At 39.2% G+C, this 18,226-nt stretch overlaps 2 protein-coding genes across 4 annotated transcripts in view; one reads left to right on the plus strand and one right to left on the minus strand.

Annotated features, from left to right (window-relative positions):
- The window catches only part of PDSS1 (decaprenyl diphosphate synthase subunit 1), a 32,726-nt gene extending 16,322 nt beyond the window's left edge, over positions 1 to 16,404 (plus strand). Inside the window, exons 8-11 of one of the 2 annotated variants that reach the window (XM_087825604.1) lie at positions 6,473 to 6,553; positions 6,654 to 6,767; positions 12,586 to 12,666; positions 15,783 to 16,404. In XM_087825604.1, coding sequence (XP_087681730.1) covers positions 6,473 to 6,553; positions 6,654 to 6,767; positions 12,586 to 12,666; positions 15,783 to 15,923 — 417 coding nt within the window. In that variant the 3' untranslated portion in view covers positions 15,924 to 16,404. Of the gene's footprint in view, positions 1 to 6,472; positions 6,554 to 6,653; positions 6,768 to 7,135; positions 8,460 to 12,585; positions 12,667 to 15,782 lie in introns of those variants that run through there. The other variant, XM_087825607.1, reaches the window with a different exon arrangement.
- ABI1 (abl interactor 1) overlaps positions 16,046 to 18,226 on the minus strand; it is a 93,481-nt gene continuing 91,300 nt past the window's right edge. For both annotated transcript variants that reach the window (XM_087825599.1, XM_016219412.2), the window contains one exon: positions 16,046 to 18,144. In XM_087825599.1, coding sequence (XP_087681725.1) covers positions 17,969 to 18,144 — 176 coding nt within the window. In that variant the 3' untranslated portion in view covers positions 16,046 to 17,968. The remainder of the gene's footprint in view (positions 18,145 to 18,226) is intronic.

Consider the following 18,226-nt stretch of genomic DNA (forward strand, 5'->3'; position numbering starts at 1 on the left):
TTTTATCTCCTCCCAAGAGTTTAATCAAAATAAGCTTTACTCACTAAATCTAATTTCCAAACTATGTTACCTTTACGACAGCTTATGAATAATTCTCATGACTGTTGTCCCACACACTATTTCTGACATTGTACCTTTAAAAAGTTAGGAAGTGCTGTGTTCTTAAATATTTACCCAGGAGAAAATGTCTAACTGTAGTACTAGATTGTAGTAGTGTTCTGTGTCCTTTTTTAAGAGTAGTAGGTCCTCCCATTATTTTTACGTGAAATATAAGCCATTTTTCTTCAGGATATAAATTAAGTGCAAACCATAACTTTTTCTTTACTTAGCATTCTCCCTGGCCTTCCCTCCACATACTTTGCTTTTTTAAAAGCTCAGTTAGCATTATGCCTAATCTGTAGGCTACAAATGTGTAGTATCCAGTGCTAGCCCATAAATGAGAGTTCTTTCCATAGAATTATCCCTGTAACGTGTCTCCACCCAACAGGTGTAACAGATGAAACCTGGGCAGGAATAGTGCCTTGTAATTAAAGCAACAAGAAAGAAAACCTGTAAGGGCAAGTGTCAATTGCTGTCATGACACACTCTTAACATAATTACAGGTAAAGAGCTTTTCCTCGAGCCTCTCAGGTAAAAAAGTCCCTTGCCAATAGTGTCTCTATTTTGAAGTGTCAAGAAGTGGATAATTGTGAGCCAGAAAAGAATGAGGACATTTTCTTCTGAAAAAAGACCTAATGAAACCCTAAGGAATGTGAATTATGTAGAACATGCTGGTCACGATTTCAGCCACTTTTCAGTAAAAGGTCTATTTTTATTTCCAAGAAATTGCAAGTTTTTTTTAAAGAGAGAGATGGATGAAAATATGATAGACACAAATGCCAACTAAAAGAATAACCTATTTAAAATGGGTGCCAGAGAGCTATTCCATTAATTGATCACGCCCTTGATGGCCAAAGTTCCTGTGAAGGTCAAGATCCATCCTTATAAGGCTCCCTGGTGTGTTCAGTGAAACTCGCTGATGATTTCACAAGCTTGAGCCTGCAGTTAGAAGCAGTGCCAGGTAGAGGGGCTGTTGGAACTAGAAACACTGAGAATCATTGTCCACACCAAACAGACACCCCATAGGCACATGGCAGCAGCACCACTTGCAGCCAGAATACAAACTAATGCCCTCAGTGATCGAATCCTAGCAGAGGGCCAAAGAGATGGGCCTGTGCCATCCAAGAAAGGCTTGTGGTCACTGTCCTCTGCTTAGGAGCCAGGACGTTACGGCACGTGTACCGGTGTGTAAAGGGCACCTTGTTCACAGGCCAGCAAGCAGGCAGTGGGTCTAAGTATTAACCCAGCTCCACCCCATTAAAAATGAAATGTCTTATGCTGTCCACTAGGAGGCATGCTGGCATCACTCCAGAACCACCCACTTTCATGGGATTTATTCCTAAATTCTAGCGTATTAGAATAATAAAGCAAAATCAGTGTGGCCCTCTGCATAAGTTTCTATATGTAAGTGCCTGTGGGTAGAAATATTCCAGAGGTGTTAGATGTTTTCAAAATTGCCATTTTTATATAGCCCTGGTATTTAAAATGCAAATATATGTGGACTCCAAAACAGTGCATGCAAAGCAAATTAGGGATGCCAAAAAGAGGGGATAAAGAGAGTTTAAACATCAGGATTATTACAGAAGAACTAATGGAATTCCATGATGTTATGGAATTTGAAGGAAATGTAGCAGCTTATAATTCATTCTACCAAGGACACCATTTTTTCCCCATTTTTAACCATTCATTGTATTTTTAGTGGAAATAGTATTTAAGAGAGGGCTGTCGGGGATTGTTTTGTCGCACTGATTGATACTAAACTAGAAGTAATCTCAGATGGTTGGCTACTTATGTACACAGTCATGCCAAATGCATTCTGTAGCCTACCAGTGAAGGCTGGCTTGTTCTCCAGACGATCTGAGGGGAGTGAGATCTGAGACGTCTGGTTCCCATCCAGTGTTACTTGTCTTACAGTGGCTGAGCTGGGATTTGAACAGAGAACTGGGTATGGTATTCCTGTATTCGTTCATTTTTCCTCTTTTTTCTGAGTGTCCTGGAGTCAATGAGCTATTTCCCTATTTAGTTTTCAAAGATACAGAGTTCTGCCACAATTGTATGGGAGTAATATTTGCAGAACACTGTTTTTTCATTATGATACTGTTATCCAGTCTACAGATAGACCTTATTGGATTTTGCCAGTTGTTCTAATGCTGTTACAACAAATGGAAACATTTTTTTCCTGGTCCAAGATCCAATCCCCGGTCTCATGTTGCATTTAGCTGTCATGAATCTGCGGTCTCTCTTGTTCCAGAGCAGTTCTTTTTTCCTCCTACTAGTGATGTTGACTTTGGTCACCTGGTTGCGGTGGTGCCTGCCAGGTGTCTTTACTTTCAAGTTCAAACTTCCAATCTCTGGTTTTAGTCTATTTATAATCCTTTCCTGAGGCAGTTACTACTATGCTGGTTGACAAATGAATAATTCCATTCCCCTACATCACATTTCTAGAGCTGAGTTAGTATTTTAAGGAAGATTTTTGTCTATATGGACTCTTGGGTTCTTATTTTATTCTTTGGATTATAATCCTTTATTGTTATTTATTTTAATGCTCAATTGCCCCATACTTGGCCAGTGGGCAAGGGAAGGCCCTTCAACCTGGCTTTCCCTATTATTCTTTCAGCACTTCCCTCGTTTCTGGGAGGCTCATCTGTCCTTCCAGCACTGGGACCCATCATTCTCCAGGATCCCTGGTTCCTTTTGCTGGAAAATGGTATTTAGAAACGAAGATGTGGGCACTAGATATGTTTGTGGAACTCTAAATTGACAGCTAGGAAATACATGTCTGTATGACCCATGTATATGGGTATATGTATATCTGTCCTTCTGCATTCATCTGTATTGGTTCAAAACCATGAGGTATCATCATACTGCTTGCTCCAAATCCATCGAACACCACGGATTCATGATTTATTCCAGCATTCTCTTTCCATATTTGTAACGCGCATCCCCAGCAAGAAACCTGGCTCCCATTCTCCACAATATACTTATTCACTCAATCCTAGGATATACCAGGGGTGTTTAAAAATTGGTAACTCACATCTCTGAAAAACAAACTTAGTAGCTAGAGTTTAGCATTTGTTTACAGTTGCTTCTATCTTTAGCCTGTGGATAATATAGTCAGAGTTCTGTGTTCAAAAGTTACCTTTCTCCCGTTTCAGTGTGGTTATGTTATTATTTGCAATATAGTTAGGTGTTTTTTTCTTCCGTGTTAAGGGTTCCCTCCCATTCTTACTGATTTTGGTTTTTTATTTTGAGATTATTGTTGTTTGGGGCGTGAAACATTAATGTAGCTCCAAAAGTCAGAACTGTACAAAAAGGTGAGCTGCCCTCTCCTCCCCTCCCGTTCCCACCCCCATAAGAAACCAGCCTCATTGGTTTACGGCTCTCCTTACACGCGTGAGTAGACGCATGTACGGTATTTCCCCTTCTTTCTTACAACAAAAAGCAGTATGCTATATTATGTTTTGTTGGTTTGTTTTACTTTTGCACCTTGCTTTCTTCAACTAACAGTATATTATGGAAATAATTCCATGCTGATTTGTAGAATTGTCTTCATTTTTTAAACAGCTACTTTGGATCCCATTGTGCGGACATACCATGGTTTACTCAGCCACTCAGGCATTTAGGTTTCTAGTAGTTCATGATTACAAATACTACTACAACGACTAACCTTGAGTAAATGTGTTTTTGTATTGCTAGAGGTGTACCTTCAAGGTATATTTTAAGATAATTGTAGATGTTTTGTTAAAGATGCCTCCATAAGGATTATACCATTATGTGTTCCCACCAGCAGCTGGTGAGTCCCTCTTGCCTGTTTCCCCTCAGCCTCAGGGAATGTGTCATAAGACTAAAATTTTTACCAGTCTGATGATAGATGAGAAATGGTAGTGCAGTGGAATTTTAATTTCCATTTCTCCTTTCTGGGTGAAGTTGAACATCTTTTGAGGTGCTTAGCCATTTTTACATCTTTAATTTTTGTGAATTGTCAATTCATGTCTTTTGCCCATTTTCTGATGGGTGTTTGGTCTTCCCCCCGCCTCAGTTTTAAAGAGCTCATTATATATTAAGAAATTAGCTCTTTATCTGTAATGTTATGTTACATACATTTTCTGTTGGTTTTTAACAAAAAACTGTGTTGATATTTTTTATGTGATGGTGGAGCTCCAATAATCTCCACTATTTTTAATAAATAGGACCACAATGCACTCATGTATCTGTCAGAATATAGCTTGTAACTTACAGTGACACAAACACATTTCAAAGACAGAGATTCTTGATAAATATCAATTGCCATGGCTCTGCCCTAAACACTACTTCCTAATCTTTTTGAGACAAGGCTCATGAGAATCTTTTCAGAGGTGTGGCCTTTCCCCAGAAAGATGCCCATGTGCTCACCATGGCCTGGCTGTGGACCTGCTTCAGACACAACAGGTTGCTGAGCTCCATTTTCTTTTACTTAATCATTCCACCCACTTCCAGAAAGAGATGTAGCCTCTCTCCTCTGGTGCTGAGAACAAGCTGCGTTCCGTTAACGTCAGCACACCTCCTATCTGGTTTTGCAGATTGCTTCGTTTTTCTGGTTGTGATAGGACAGATCCAGAGAGTACTTATGTGGGTTGGGGAGGGGGGGTGAGGAGTGGTCTTTACACTGTAGTAGTTGAAATCTGCAGAACTGTCCCTCCACAGCGTGAGGCAGAAGTTGCCCACTGAGAAGCAGCTTGTTTCCATGTCTGCCAGCACGAGAGCTGGAAGTGGGCGGTGCAGACCTCAGAGCTTTGCGCTCACTTGGGCACGTTACTTGAACTCTGCGCTTACATTTTGTTGCCCATGAGAAGCAGCATAGCAAACTGAGTAAGAAAGTAGTCTTTGGGGCCAGACCGTTGAGTTCAAATTCTGATTCTACCAGAGGACCACAGAGGGAGGGACTGAGGTCAGGGGACAGGGTTCTTTACCATCAGTGACCCGTTACAGAAAGGAGGCTGAAGAGCTCCATCTGGCTTTCTCATGGGGGATCAATATAGACGTCTCCTCTCTGGCGGAGTAGATGTCTTTCCCCTTTCCCCGTTTTGGTTTCTACTGTCTTTGTTTCCTAAAAATGTGCCTGGGCCTGCTTAGCATGCTTAGCAGAGCAGCAGGAACTGCACTCAAGTGGCCAGTGCCAGCTAGCTTTCTTGAAGTTTTAAGAAAGACTTAGCTAAAAGTCTTATTTCTCCCTCACTGGCAAGGAAAAAAAGAAATATGGAGGGAGACCTTAGGACCGGGGAAGATCCTTTTATAATGAAAAAATAATATCTATGTCTGAAGCATGAGGCTTGAGGCAATTACAGACATACAGAGAACTGCATTTCAGAAATAAGTGAAATCACTAAAAACTTATTAAAAGAAAGGATGACAAATGGGGAAATATATATTGCAACATTGTGTGTACGGTAATATTATATACCTACCCTAAAATAAGGGCTGAATCAATAGAAAAATAAGTAAAGCCAACATTTGGGACAACTGAGTGCTAGAAGCCAGGATTTCACATATTGGAGTCTGTTTCTTTTGCATGTCAAAAAATTAACCAGCAGGACTGATCTAGGGTAGCGTGGCTTTTCCTAAGCAGTGGGAAAGAGGGTTTATCCTGTGAAAGAAGAAAGAAAAAGGGTAGTTTTCTTAGAATTTAAGAAAACCTCTGAGACTGAAATCCGTTCATTACAAACAAGTATAGTTGACCCTTGAACAACACAGGTTTAAACTGTGTGGGTCCACTTATATGCAGATTTTTTCCAATAAATACTGTAACTGTATTTTCCTTGTGATTTTCTTAACACTTTTCTCTAGCTTTATTGTAAGAATACAATATGTATAATATACATAATACATATAACATGCAAAATATGTGTTAATCGACTGTTATTGGTAAGGCTTCAGTTAGACTATTAGTAGTTGTTTTGGGGGAGTTAAAAGTTATAGGTGGCCCTGGCCAGTGTTGCTCAGTGGTTAGAGCGGCAGCCCAAGCACAGAAGGGTCGCAGGTTTGATTCCTGGTCAAGGGCACGACCCTGGGTTGCAGGTTCGATCCTGGCCCTGGTTGGGGTGAGTGCAGGAGGCAACCAATTAATATTTCTCAATCAGTGTTTCTCCCCCACCCCCTCTAAAAATCAGTATGTGGATTTTTGCCTGGGGGTCTGCTCCCATAACCCCACATTGTTCAAGTGTCAGCTGTACTTGTACATATTTGGTCTCCTGATCGCAGTATTTCCTGGTTGTGCACAATCTAGCCTCACCGCCTCATACTCAAGGGAACAGATGTCTGACTCCTTCCACACAGTGGTTCGCTGCCTCACTCCTGCCTGCCAGCCACTTATCTCAGAATTCCCTTTCTGTTTCAGGTCTCTGTCCTAGGATGCCCTGACCCAGTGGTGCATGAGATTGCCTATCAATATGGAAAAAATGTGGGAATAGCTTTTCAGGTTGGTCCACTTTGTAAGACTGGTCTGTTAATACAGTGGGAAGCGTGGCCGTGATGTTGGGATGGTGGTGCTTATGACATTCCTCTTGTCCTTTCACTAGCTAATAGATGATGTGTTGGACTTCACCTCATGTTCCGAGCAGATGGGCAAGCCAACATCAGCTGATCTGAAGCTCGGGTTAGCCACTGGCCCTGTCTTATTTGCTTGTCAGCAGGTAGGTTTTCCACAAGTCCCTCTGACCCTCTGCAGCCCTACAGAACCAGTATCCTCCAGGCACAGCCCATGGGAAGGTTTAGATAAGGAGAGTTCAGGAAAGCATTTAGATAAGAGACCTTTGATCTGGATTTGATCCTGGCTCTGTGACTGACTGTTGGGGCCAATCATTTCACCGCTAAACTTTATCTGTTTCCTTATCTGTAAAATTGAGATTACAAGCTTCTGCTAGGGTTGTGGTGAGGATTAACTGGATAATATTCATGGAGATACTTTGTAAGTTAAGTGTCATATGCATTTAAGGTAGCATTATGATTATTTCCATGTATTTGGAGCACTGACAAGGTGGTTTCCACATCTCAATTATAGGGCTGGACTTTGGGTGTGCCTCAGAACCCCTTAACAAGGCACAGGAAGGGCCTCCAAGCGTAAGAAATTCTGAGAAATTCTCCAGTTCTAGAAGTTTAATGGGACTGTTTGCTGCTCTCAGAGAGCCTCGGCCACTGCCTCAAACTGTCAAGAAGTCAGTGGAACGCACTGCTAGAACCACATAGTTCCTCCTTTCTCCAAATTGAGGGGCTGTCAATTAAGGAAGTAAGTAAAGCTGCCTTCATGTTCTTAATATGGATGAAAAGCTTAGGAAGCTTCAAAGATGCTGCAGTGACTTGCAAGGCAGACAGTTTCGGAGCCTGCTCTGGACGCTTTGGTTGTGCCAAATGTCATTTGGAATAAATGGGACATTGGCTGGTATTTGGACATCTTTTTGATAGATTTCATCTTAGTAGTATTTAATTCATTATTTTGCAAAGCAGTAAGATGTTCATCACCATGCCATGAAATTAAAAATTAGCTCTCTGGTCTGAAATTTTAGTAACTTTTAGTCTTTCAGAGATTTTGCCTCTATGCTTTTTCAAAATTTACAAAGATAAATCATGCCTTCCATAGAACTCAGTGATTCCATTTGCATATTATAGAAACCAGTGACCTTGCTTTTGATCAGTTTCTGACCCAAAAAAGGAGAGATTATCTTTTTTCCACTATCTAGTAGAGCCATAACCAGGGCAATTCTTTCAGAGGAGGCTGGCTGATGGCTTGGTTACTTGGGCCAGGTTACTTGGGCAACACACTAGTGGACAACAGTCAGTAGAGGATTGAGGGCTCCGAGATGTGGGAGCACTTTGTGGAAACATTTGTCCTCATTAACAGGCTCCATCCATCCTCACGATTTTGAGGCAGAGCGAGAAGTGAAAGGTGTGCTATCAACAGGTCTTTTCTCCTATTGAGACTAACTCACCAGCCCCAGAATTCAAGAACGTTAATTCATGTGCCGGGTTCTGACAAAAATTTATAAAACCCCATTGTATATGTTAAAGCATGAGTGAGGAACATTTTCTTTACCGTTAACCCACAAAAAAAGCAGAGGATTCATGAGTCATGTAAAGGTATGCCTGAGGTTAGAAACATCAGTCACTGGCAACCATCTACACAACTAAAAAATTACCCTTCTCCTCAGACCCTGGTTAGCAAATGTGAATAAATAACAAGATGCCTGGCCAGCGTGGCTCAGCAGTAGAGAGCATCGACCTAGGATCCTGGAGATCGCAGTTCGATTGCCGGTCAAGGCTCATGCCCGGGTTGTGGGCTCGATCCCCAGTCAGGGGCATGCAGAAGGCAGCCGATCAGTGACTCTCTCGTTGATGTTTCTCTCTCTCTCTCTCCCTCTCTCTCTCCCTCTCCCTCCTTCTCTCTGAAATCAGTAGACATATTTTTTAAAAAAAGAATAAGGTGAACTGAGTGCACTGGGAGTCGGCCAGCTCAGTCAGGATTCCTTCAGCAAGGCTCTGAGGTTATCGAGTTGACTGAGGAACAGGCCTTTCCCTGAAGCGCCCTGCAGTCTACTAAAAAGCAGTCTTAATCATAAGTAACTGTCATGAGCTCCATGGTACTAAGTTGACAGCCGAGTCCTACTTAAACCTGAAGGTGACTGAGAATGGATGCCTCTTTTGATTGTGTTTTACTATGAATATATTTCAAAAGGAACTAATTTGCTTTTTTCTACACAGAGGAGTAATGAGTAATTTTGCCTTCAGATATAATGGACAAAGACAGGAGGGAAATGGACCCTCCTACGTAGATTTGTCAGTAATCTACAAGAGACTGAAAATGCTAGTTTAGAAAAAAGAGCAAGGAAAAGGAAAGCTTACAGCACCCCAAACCAGTTCTCGCTGGGACACCCGCTGTCACGAGGCACACACTCACCCTCAGCAGACAGCACTTCTCCCATCCGCCCCGCAGACAGTGGGAGGAGGAGTTTAAAGGCACTTTGAAGCCCCAGAAAAGGGAACAAAGAATGAGGCCGAGCAGGAAGTCACTCTGGACAGGGCCTGTTTCCTAAGTAGACTGATTGTTCTGTCTTGTGGCACATGGACAGAAAGTTAGATATGTATTTATAAATTGTTTTCAAGAAAGACATCAGGAGTAGACTCTACTAAGGATTACATTGTCAAAAGGGATTCTTGGCCAAAAATTTGTTTGGGATAAAACAAGTTGCAAAAATAACAATGTGCAGTATCTCCATTTAATGAAAATGCACTGTTTTCATAGTTTGCAAAGGATTTTTTCATACATTACCTCTAATCTCACAAATCCTCTCCTGTGGTGGGTATGTCCATTCTACAAATAAAGTGATACTCAAACTTGGCCAAAATTAAACATTCAGTAAATGGCACAGCAGGCAGCTAAACACTCCAAGTCTTCTAAGACCACTCTTCATTTTACTGCACAGTGTGGCATTACTGCCACTGCTATAAAGGCTGGTCTCCAGGAGGTTCTCCCACAGAGTCGGAACTGGTGTGCTCGGCTCCGAAAATGCAGAGGACACTCAAAGAAGAGTCCGTGGGTCAGCTTTCATTACTTGTGCTACTTAGTGGAGTAGCTGGTTGTAAGATGTTTGTATTCTTTGTCCATAGGCAGGTGAGCTTGATTTGCAGATTAGGAAAATCCATGTTTGAACTTCTCCACTTGTGAACACTGAGTCTCACTGGACCAAGACAATCAACCTTGGGAAACGGCTTTCCTTTTTAACTCAGCACAGGGAACTTGGCATTTGTTGAACCCAGCAACTTGACAGAAACTTCCTCTCAGGAATTACTGTTGTTGACACCTCTCTGAACGGGTTTTTTGACAACAGTTGGTACAGGGGGTTTAAGAAGTTTTGGGATTTCTAGAGAGGCCCCAGTGATGACGGTGTCCTTCCGTGAGTATGTGTGTACATATATTCTCTAAGAACAAAAACCTCACGTTAAATCTTTAGAGGATATAGGTTTCAGATTTTGGAATCTTCAGAAACAAAATGGAAGTGGTTTTTTGGGGGTTTTTTGTGAGACTGCATTAGTGAGTTCTCAAATACCCTTTAAGAGACCCTTTCCTTTCTCCTGCTGCTCTTCTTTGCTAAGTCTCCAGGCCTAAATGTCAGACTAGCTGTACCTCAGCTGCCATCACCATCACCAGCCCCTGCACCAGCTGCACAGGCCTCTGCTATTGTGACTAGCTGGTGCCTTAAAGTGACCCAAGTTTTAAGCTTACTCGTTTATCGACCCTTTGTAGTTTAAGTTTTACAGTTAGAATGATTCATCCGCAGCTGGTTTTCCTACTCTTAAAAACAGAGGCTGAGCCAACAAAACTTTTCTTATTTCTCACTAAATCTGCAGGCAGGCAACTGCTCTTCCTGTTAATGTTTCTTGTTTCTCCTCCACATACACACAGAGGGGACAGAGGAGTGTCTAGGGAAGAGATGGATGTTTGCATAGTAACACTGCACACAGTACATGTTTCAAAGGAAGGATGTATTCACACTTAATGCAAATATTTTTTCCAAACTTTGCTTTCTCAATGCTTTTTATAGTAAAAGGAATTTAAAAACCATCCAGTCAGCACATTTTACCACACTTGTTGGTATTGCACAAAAAGCTCATAACCATGAACAAGGTGATTTTACCAGATGCCCAGCACAGTATCACGTCAGCTTTGAGGATATAACCTAGAAATCCAATTTTGGAATGTGGTATTAATAAAAAATGCCTTTTAACTGTTAAATTTTGTGGTTACATTTTTAACCACTAAAATTTATTTGAATTTTCCTGATTTGTTTCCTGTAAAACTTAATTATTTTATTCTTTAAAAACCAGTAACTAAAGCAAATTACTGGTTTTCATTTAAGAACTAACTGGCTGCTGGCTCTTTGATTATGGGCATGTTGGCAGCCTCTACATGTTTAGAATTTTGTTTTGACCCATACTTTGCTCTGAAAGGAACATTCTTAATTCTTCATCTGCCATCCTCTGGTTGAGGTTTTTCTGTGTCCTATTTTTCCTTCTACGATTACCAACACGGTGGTGGTGATTTCAGGATAACAACTTATTTCACCCTCAGGCTCGCTGCCAGGGAAAAACTGGCAACTGCTTTAAGCACTGACGTGTCCAAAACCAAACACCATTTTAATTCTTACTTCATGGAACCATAAGCTGTTAGAGCTACTGGATTTCAGGTCATGTAGTTCAGGTCCTCCATGACACAGAGGAGGAGGCTAGGGCCCAAGAGATTAAGGAACTCACTTAGCTGTCTGTGGCAGCCAACATTAGAGCCTGGATCTAGAAATGGTGTCCTGGCTTCCTAATTGTTAATGGCAACAATTCTCCTAAATTGTTTCTAAGTATCATAGAAGATAGATTTTTCTCTTCAGTGCCTTTTGTGCCTGTTTTCTTTTTTCCTCTTATTACCATCAGCTTAACACTGGTCTTTATAATTTACTAGAATAACCTGACTGGTATTTCTACCTCTCCTCTAGTTCAAGTTTTCAACCTTGGCTGCACAATAAAAACACCTGTAGAGTTTTTAAAATCCTGACGCCAGGGCCAGACCCAATATAATCAGAGTCTTTAGGAGCAGATCCAGGCACCTGTACTGTAAACCTCCCCAAGTGATTCCGGTGTGCAGTCAGCATTGAGTACTGCTGCTCTAATCCAGTCCACTCTACAAGCTGCTAAGGCAGAGCTCTGCTCATAATACCCGCTGCTTAGAAACCTCAGTCGCTGTTAAGTGTCACTCAATTCAATACTAAAAGTAGAATGCCTAATTCCCACCCTCATCCTAGCCCAGTAGTTCCCAAAATGTTGGCAGACAGCAGCAGAACTTGTGAGAAATGCATACTCAGGCCACCCCCACTGAATTAAAAACTTGGGGGAGCCTGGCCGACATGGCTCAGCGGTTGAGCATCGACTTAGGATCCAGAAGATCGTGGTTCAATTCCCGGTCAGCGCACATGCCCGGGTTGCGGGCTCCATCCCCAGTGGGGGCGTGCAGGAGGCGGCTGATCAGTGACTCTCATCATTGATGTTTCAACTTCCTCTCTCCCTCTCCCTTCCTCTGTCTGAAATCAATAAAGACATATTTTTTAAAAAAATAAAAATAAATAAAAACTTGGAGGAGAGGCCCAACAGGCCTCTGGTGCAATCAAAAGTTTGAGAACCATAAAAGAAGTCAGGAGACTTTAGAGATGTATTTTGTTTCTTCATCTCTCCTACTCAGCATTCGACCAAAGGTAGAACATCAAAATGAACACTGTATACCAGCTGGGTCCCTGGGCATGGAAATTGGATTTCTTTCTTAGGTCTGCTTCTTTAATTGCTACAATTTACTGCTCCCCTACATCAACAAATCACCTTTTTGTTTTTCCCTATTGTTTTGTATTACTACAAACTAGTATTAGAAAATTTGATTCTGCCAGGAGCAATAAATAGGTTTTCTTTCTTTATGGTTAGTTCCCAGAAATGAATGCTATGATAATGAGACGGTTCAGTTTGCCAGGAGACGTGGACAGAGCTCGACGATATGTACTACAGGTAAGATTATTTTATAAAAGGAAAAAGGCAGCAACAGATACAATGTGGAAAAGTATTTTTAACCAAATAAATAACAATAATATTACATGTTAGATACAAGACCAAGTTTAGTCCATTCTTGATTTGACAAAAACTGAAAAGGAAAAACTTGTATAATAATTCATTTTTCTTCCAGAATTCTTTCCACTGATTCTAATTTAACTGGCCTTGGGTAGGGATTGGACATTAATATTTTTGAAAGCTACCTAAGGATTCTAACGTGCAGTCAGGGTTGAGACCCATTGATTTGGAACCAGTCTTCCCACATCCATCAGTAGCATGACGATTCTCCCAGCCATCCAGACCTAATCCAAGCCCTCACCCTTGCTACATGGGTAGACTATTACAGCAGTCTACTCCAAATTGGTCTTTTCCTAGTCCATCCTATGTAACTGCCTTAAAGGTGTAACGAAAGGAATGTTATGTTGCCCGGCTGGCGTGGCTCAGCTGTTGAGCATCAACCTATAATCCAGGAAATTGCGGTTTGATTCCCGGTCAGGGCACATGCCCGGGTTTTGGGCTCGATCCCCAGCAGGGGGCGTGCCGGAGGCAGCTGATCAAGGACTCTCATCATTAATGTTCTATCTCCCTCTCCCTTCCTCTCTCTGAAATCAATAAAAAAAATTTTTTTTAACAAAAAAAAAAATGTTAACTTCAAAAAGTAAAGCAACATAGGCAAACTAAACTTGAACCTTCGGCGCTATAAGCTTATTTCATATATATTGCCACATATCCTCAGACCTTTTCTGTTGAAGCCAGATCTTTCTGTATATTTTAAGTTTTGATGACTGTCTTGAGAATGAGCTGTTTCTAAGATCCAAATCTAAAGTCACTTGGAACCAATTGATCTAGTTAAAGAGATGAAGTGAGCAAACAATTTTTTGTAAGCAAATATGGTATGAGATTTATAGTTAGTACAATGCTTGAAAGAATTCCAAATAATTACATTTTTTAAATTTCCAAAAAGCAAAACTCCTCCAAAGGATATATTTCTCTTTAACTCTCTACTGTTAAGCATCATAATTTGCTATGGATTATCACCTTTTTGGAGGATAGTTTGGCAGTAGTAGTAAAAATTCAATATGAGAGGGGCTGGTTTCAGAAATAATGGTATTACTGAAGGCTGAAGGGAGAAGTGGGACTGAAAAGAAATTAATTGTAGCTTTTATGCAAAACAATGAAGTTTCAGCAAGCCTAGGCATAAAAGCACTTAGGAAATAAATCCAAGATTGGTCTCTAAATAAATTCTCCAGTTCTAGCTCCCTTTCCACCCAGAGCTCCTAATTCCCTCAGTAAATATAAATGGACTACTAGGAGTTCTTTAGTAGGATTACTAATAGCTGATTAAAGCTCACCGAATGAGACTAAGATAAACAAGGAAGAAAAATATAATTAAGGGGATTCAAAACTACACTCAAAAAACAAGAACAGGGTATTATCTTTAAACCATGAAAAAGAATGAGCTCTGAGAAATTTTAAATGGCTGGAAACTAACTCCTAAGAAGAGTTGGAACATGGAATTGAGAAAATCTTCCAAAATATAAACAGCAAGGGAAGAAATGAGAAAAGCTCCTAAGAGCACCAGTATAACCATGTAACAAATACTAGCAGGCAGTGAGCAAGGCCTTCCAAATGATGAGGAAACATTTTAAACTTACAATTCTATATCTAGTCCAATAACTCTGAAGGCAAAAGTCATTATCACACTTAAAGACCAAAAAGCTGGCTTCCAATACACATTTTCTGGGTGAGTTATTTGTGGATGTATATCAGCAAAAGTGTGAAAACACCAAGAAAGAGGAAGACATAGGTACTAAAACCAGTGGAATGAACCCAAGAGTTCAATAAAAAGTCATGCTGCGATGGCAGTTATACAAGAGCTACAAAAACAAAAAAGCATAAGTAACAAATAGAATGATTAAGGAATTAGAAATATTAAGAATCAGGAGCTTCTTTCCCAAAGAGGAAGAAAAGAGGCAATTACATTCAGAAGTGGGTTCTGTAGTACAGTAAGGCATAGCCAACTAAAGTGTTATTTTGTGTCAGTTGGTATAGAAAATCAGAGGCCTTGCAACATGCTAGGAATATTCTACTCTTAGTGATAGAGGCATCATGAAGTTGGAACCATGGAGAAGGAAATAATAATTATTGACCTGATTGTACTGCGACTGTTTTTACATCATGGAAATGTAATCAGCTTTCCGTAAGGTAAAGTGGTCAGCTTTTAGTAAGAACCAACATAAAAAACATGGGCTACAAAATAGAATGCAAACCGATAGTGTTAAGGTGTAGTTGAAAGTGGAAAGAACGGGAGCATTCTTCCTCATCTACACAAGGTAAAGCGAAACTACATAGTGGCAAAAGCAGCAGAACTAAAGGCAGCAATACAGGCTGGGGCAAAAGTAGGTTTATAGTTGTGAGTACACGAAACAGTTTATTCTTGTTATTATTTATTAATTATTGTATTATTTACCATACAAGCAACTGTAAACTTAATCTTGCCCCACCCCCTGTATAATCAACTTTGGATCATAGGATGGGTGAGCTAAATCCTTCTCTCTCTCAGCAGAAAAGCAATAGATAACTAAAATTGATAATTAAGAAATAAAAAAACCCAATGGATAAAAAAGGTGGTGCCTTTTAGAAGAAAACTGTTGATTTTCATCATCAGCTCTTCTGTACATTTTTATTATGTACATTTTTTAAAACTTTCACTTTAGATTTTTTTCATTTAAAAATTTATTATATATTTTATACATGTAGAACTTTTTAAAAACTCTAGTACTTAAAATTGAAAATAGATGGCTATTTGACATTAATGAGTTAGCTGCTTTGCATGCTGATAAAGTAAAAATTTGCTTTAATCAGAGAAAAGGGCCTAAAAGAAGTAGGCAGAAGACGCAAGAACTATGAGTTGAACAGAGAACATTAGAAACATAGTTTGGCTGTTAACTAATCTAATCTCAAAAACATGTTTTAATTCATCATAATGAATTATATTTCTTTATAATTATAAATTACAAGAGCTGATCCAGTAGGTAACATGCATTTGTTCTATTTTTTTCTGTATCTCATAGAGTGATGGTGTGCAACAAACAACCTACCTCGCCCAGCGGTACTGCCATGAAGCAGTAAGAGAGATCAGCAAACTTCGACCATCGCCAGAAAGAGATGCCCTCATACAGCTCTCAGAAACTGTACTCACAAGAGATAAATGACAAGTCTTTCTATTATTTCTGGCAGCTATTTTACCAGACTGTGCCTAAAAAATTTTGTGGAATATACTTTGCTTCACGTGCAGATAACCAAAAATCATTTTAAAAAATCATTTCAACCTTAATGATGAGCAATTCTTTTTATTGGCAAAGTTTTTCAGAAAAGTTTTAAAATAATTAAATCATCTGAAACTATCATTCTAGTCCAGTAAATTCAAATCGAGGTATCTTGATGGTTATATGTGGTATTGTTTACACTATTACTGTTCACATGTAAAGCCATTACACAAATAAATAATCAATGTTAAAATTAAAATGGTTTATCTTGTTTCCGTAGGAGTAAATGTCAGAGAATTGTGAAGTCTACATTTCACACGGCATTAGATTTTAACAGTATCCAAAATTTCATATAGGAGAATGGTTATTATAAAAGACTGTACATAAAATTTAGAAGAGCTATATACAAAATTGAGAGAACATTCCACTTGAAAACAATGAAATGAAAAAGGTAACTAGCTGATCACTAGTGATACTGAAATCATGTTTAAAATTAACAAGGCAAAATGCATATGCAACAGTCACACCGATTTGGTAGCAATTGTCTTTAATTCTCAGAAATAAATGTTTTGCACCAGTCTTACCAGTTACTATGCTGTTACCATGCCCAGTACATAACTGCAATTTGAAATCCAGACAATTCCTCAATACACAGAAACCCACATTTGAGTGCTCTATTTTGATATCCTAGGCAATATAGAATTTATACACAAGAGAAAACATCCCTCTAAACCTCCCCTAAATTAAGAGGAGACACACAAAGTGCATGTGTTGCATTTCAATTATGTCAAAAGGCAATACAAATCTGTTGGTCAGGTATATCCCTGTTCACTGATTAATATATAACCCACCTTTTCCCCAATTATTTTAAAAATCTTTTTATGTTGCTAGTGCCAGGTAATGAATTAAATAATGCCTATTCAAAAATCAATTGCATCCACTTCTACAAAACAGTATGTAAAAGATACTTACAATGTACTTTCATTGAACAATAGCCCACTGGAAAACTGAAGGACTTACAAGAGCGATTCTTAAGAATTTTACCCACAGAAGTGAACACTTTTACACATTTTCTTAGCTCTGAAAACAGTTACTTTAGAAAATCAATTAAGTAGATTGACTTGTAAATAACTTTCAGATTTTAAATCCGCAAAAATCAGACACATTTGATACTGGGACATGTTGAGATAAGGCTAAAAATTGTTTCCAAGTTAATATACTGAGAAAATAGAACCATAATTCTGCAATAAATCAGTATCTTTTATTTATTTTTTTAAAAACAAATCAGTGAAGGAAAGGACAAAAACCTTTGGTTCACTTATGTATTTGTGAATGGAAAAAATTTATAATGCAAATTCACTCATTAAAAAAACTTAGGTACAAATGACATTACAAATAACCCTTTGTTTTGTTTCACATGGAAACCTTAGAGACTCCATTCATTTCAAGAGACCTAAGTACGAGTACTCCAAGAAAATATTACACAAATTGGAAGCACTGGATTTTTTACAAGTATATTTCAATACATAAATTTGTATGCATGCTTTAAACAAATAGTTATATTTTAAGAATGAGAGAGTCTAAACAAAAGGTATGACCAGCACCAGCATTTAAGTTTCTGATTTTAATATTAGTCTGACATAGCATTAGTAACCATGCTGCACTGAAACATGTAATGGTACAATCTGAATCATGATTTGTTAAATATTATACCCCACACCCCCATAATATTTAAGCTGGTCATAAAGTTAACATTGTGTAAGTAAGTATATAAGCATAATCAGTTATGGACAGCCTCTTGTATAAATTGCTATTCAGCAATACACAAACTGCCTCAAAGATTTATGCTTATAAGGTAGACATTCAATTATACCAATAAAACAGCATGTCCTGAAAATATGGGCACATTTTTTAAGACAATTCTGTTAACCATTAATAGTCCCACAGTAAGACTGAGTAATAGTAAGAACCTACTTTAAAAGCAAAAAAAATTAATCAGTATAGTGCATGATTGATTCAACATAGTTCCCAGGGAACAGACCAGTCACTCGATTGCAGACTCCTTCATACCAGCCATCATCATTCTTCTTTATTACGTAAATGATTGCACCCTCCATAAATGACAGCTCATCATCCTTGTCTTTTGTATAATCATATATTGCCACGACTATGGAGAAGAGTTGAAATAACAAGTGAGTTGCACTATAACCAACATTTAATTGAATTTAAAAATGCCAATTAAATCTACA

Source organism: Miniopterus natalensis, chromosome 1 (assembly GCF_054644295.1).
Source record: "Miniopterus natalensis isolate mMinNat1 chromosome 1, mMinNat1.hap1, whole genome shotgun sequence".
In the NCBI taxonomy this organism is placed as follows: domain Eukaryota; kingdom Metazoa; phylum Chordata; class Mammalia; order Chiroptera; family Miniopteridae; genus Miniopterus; species Miniopterus natalensis.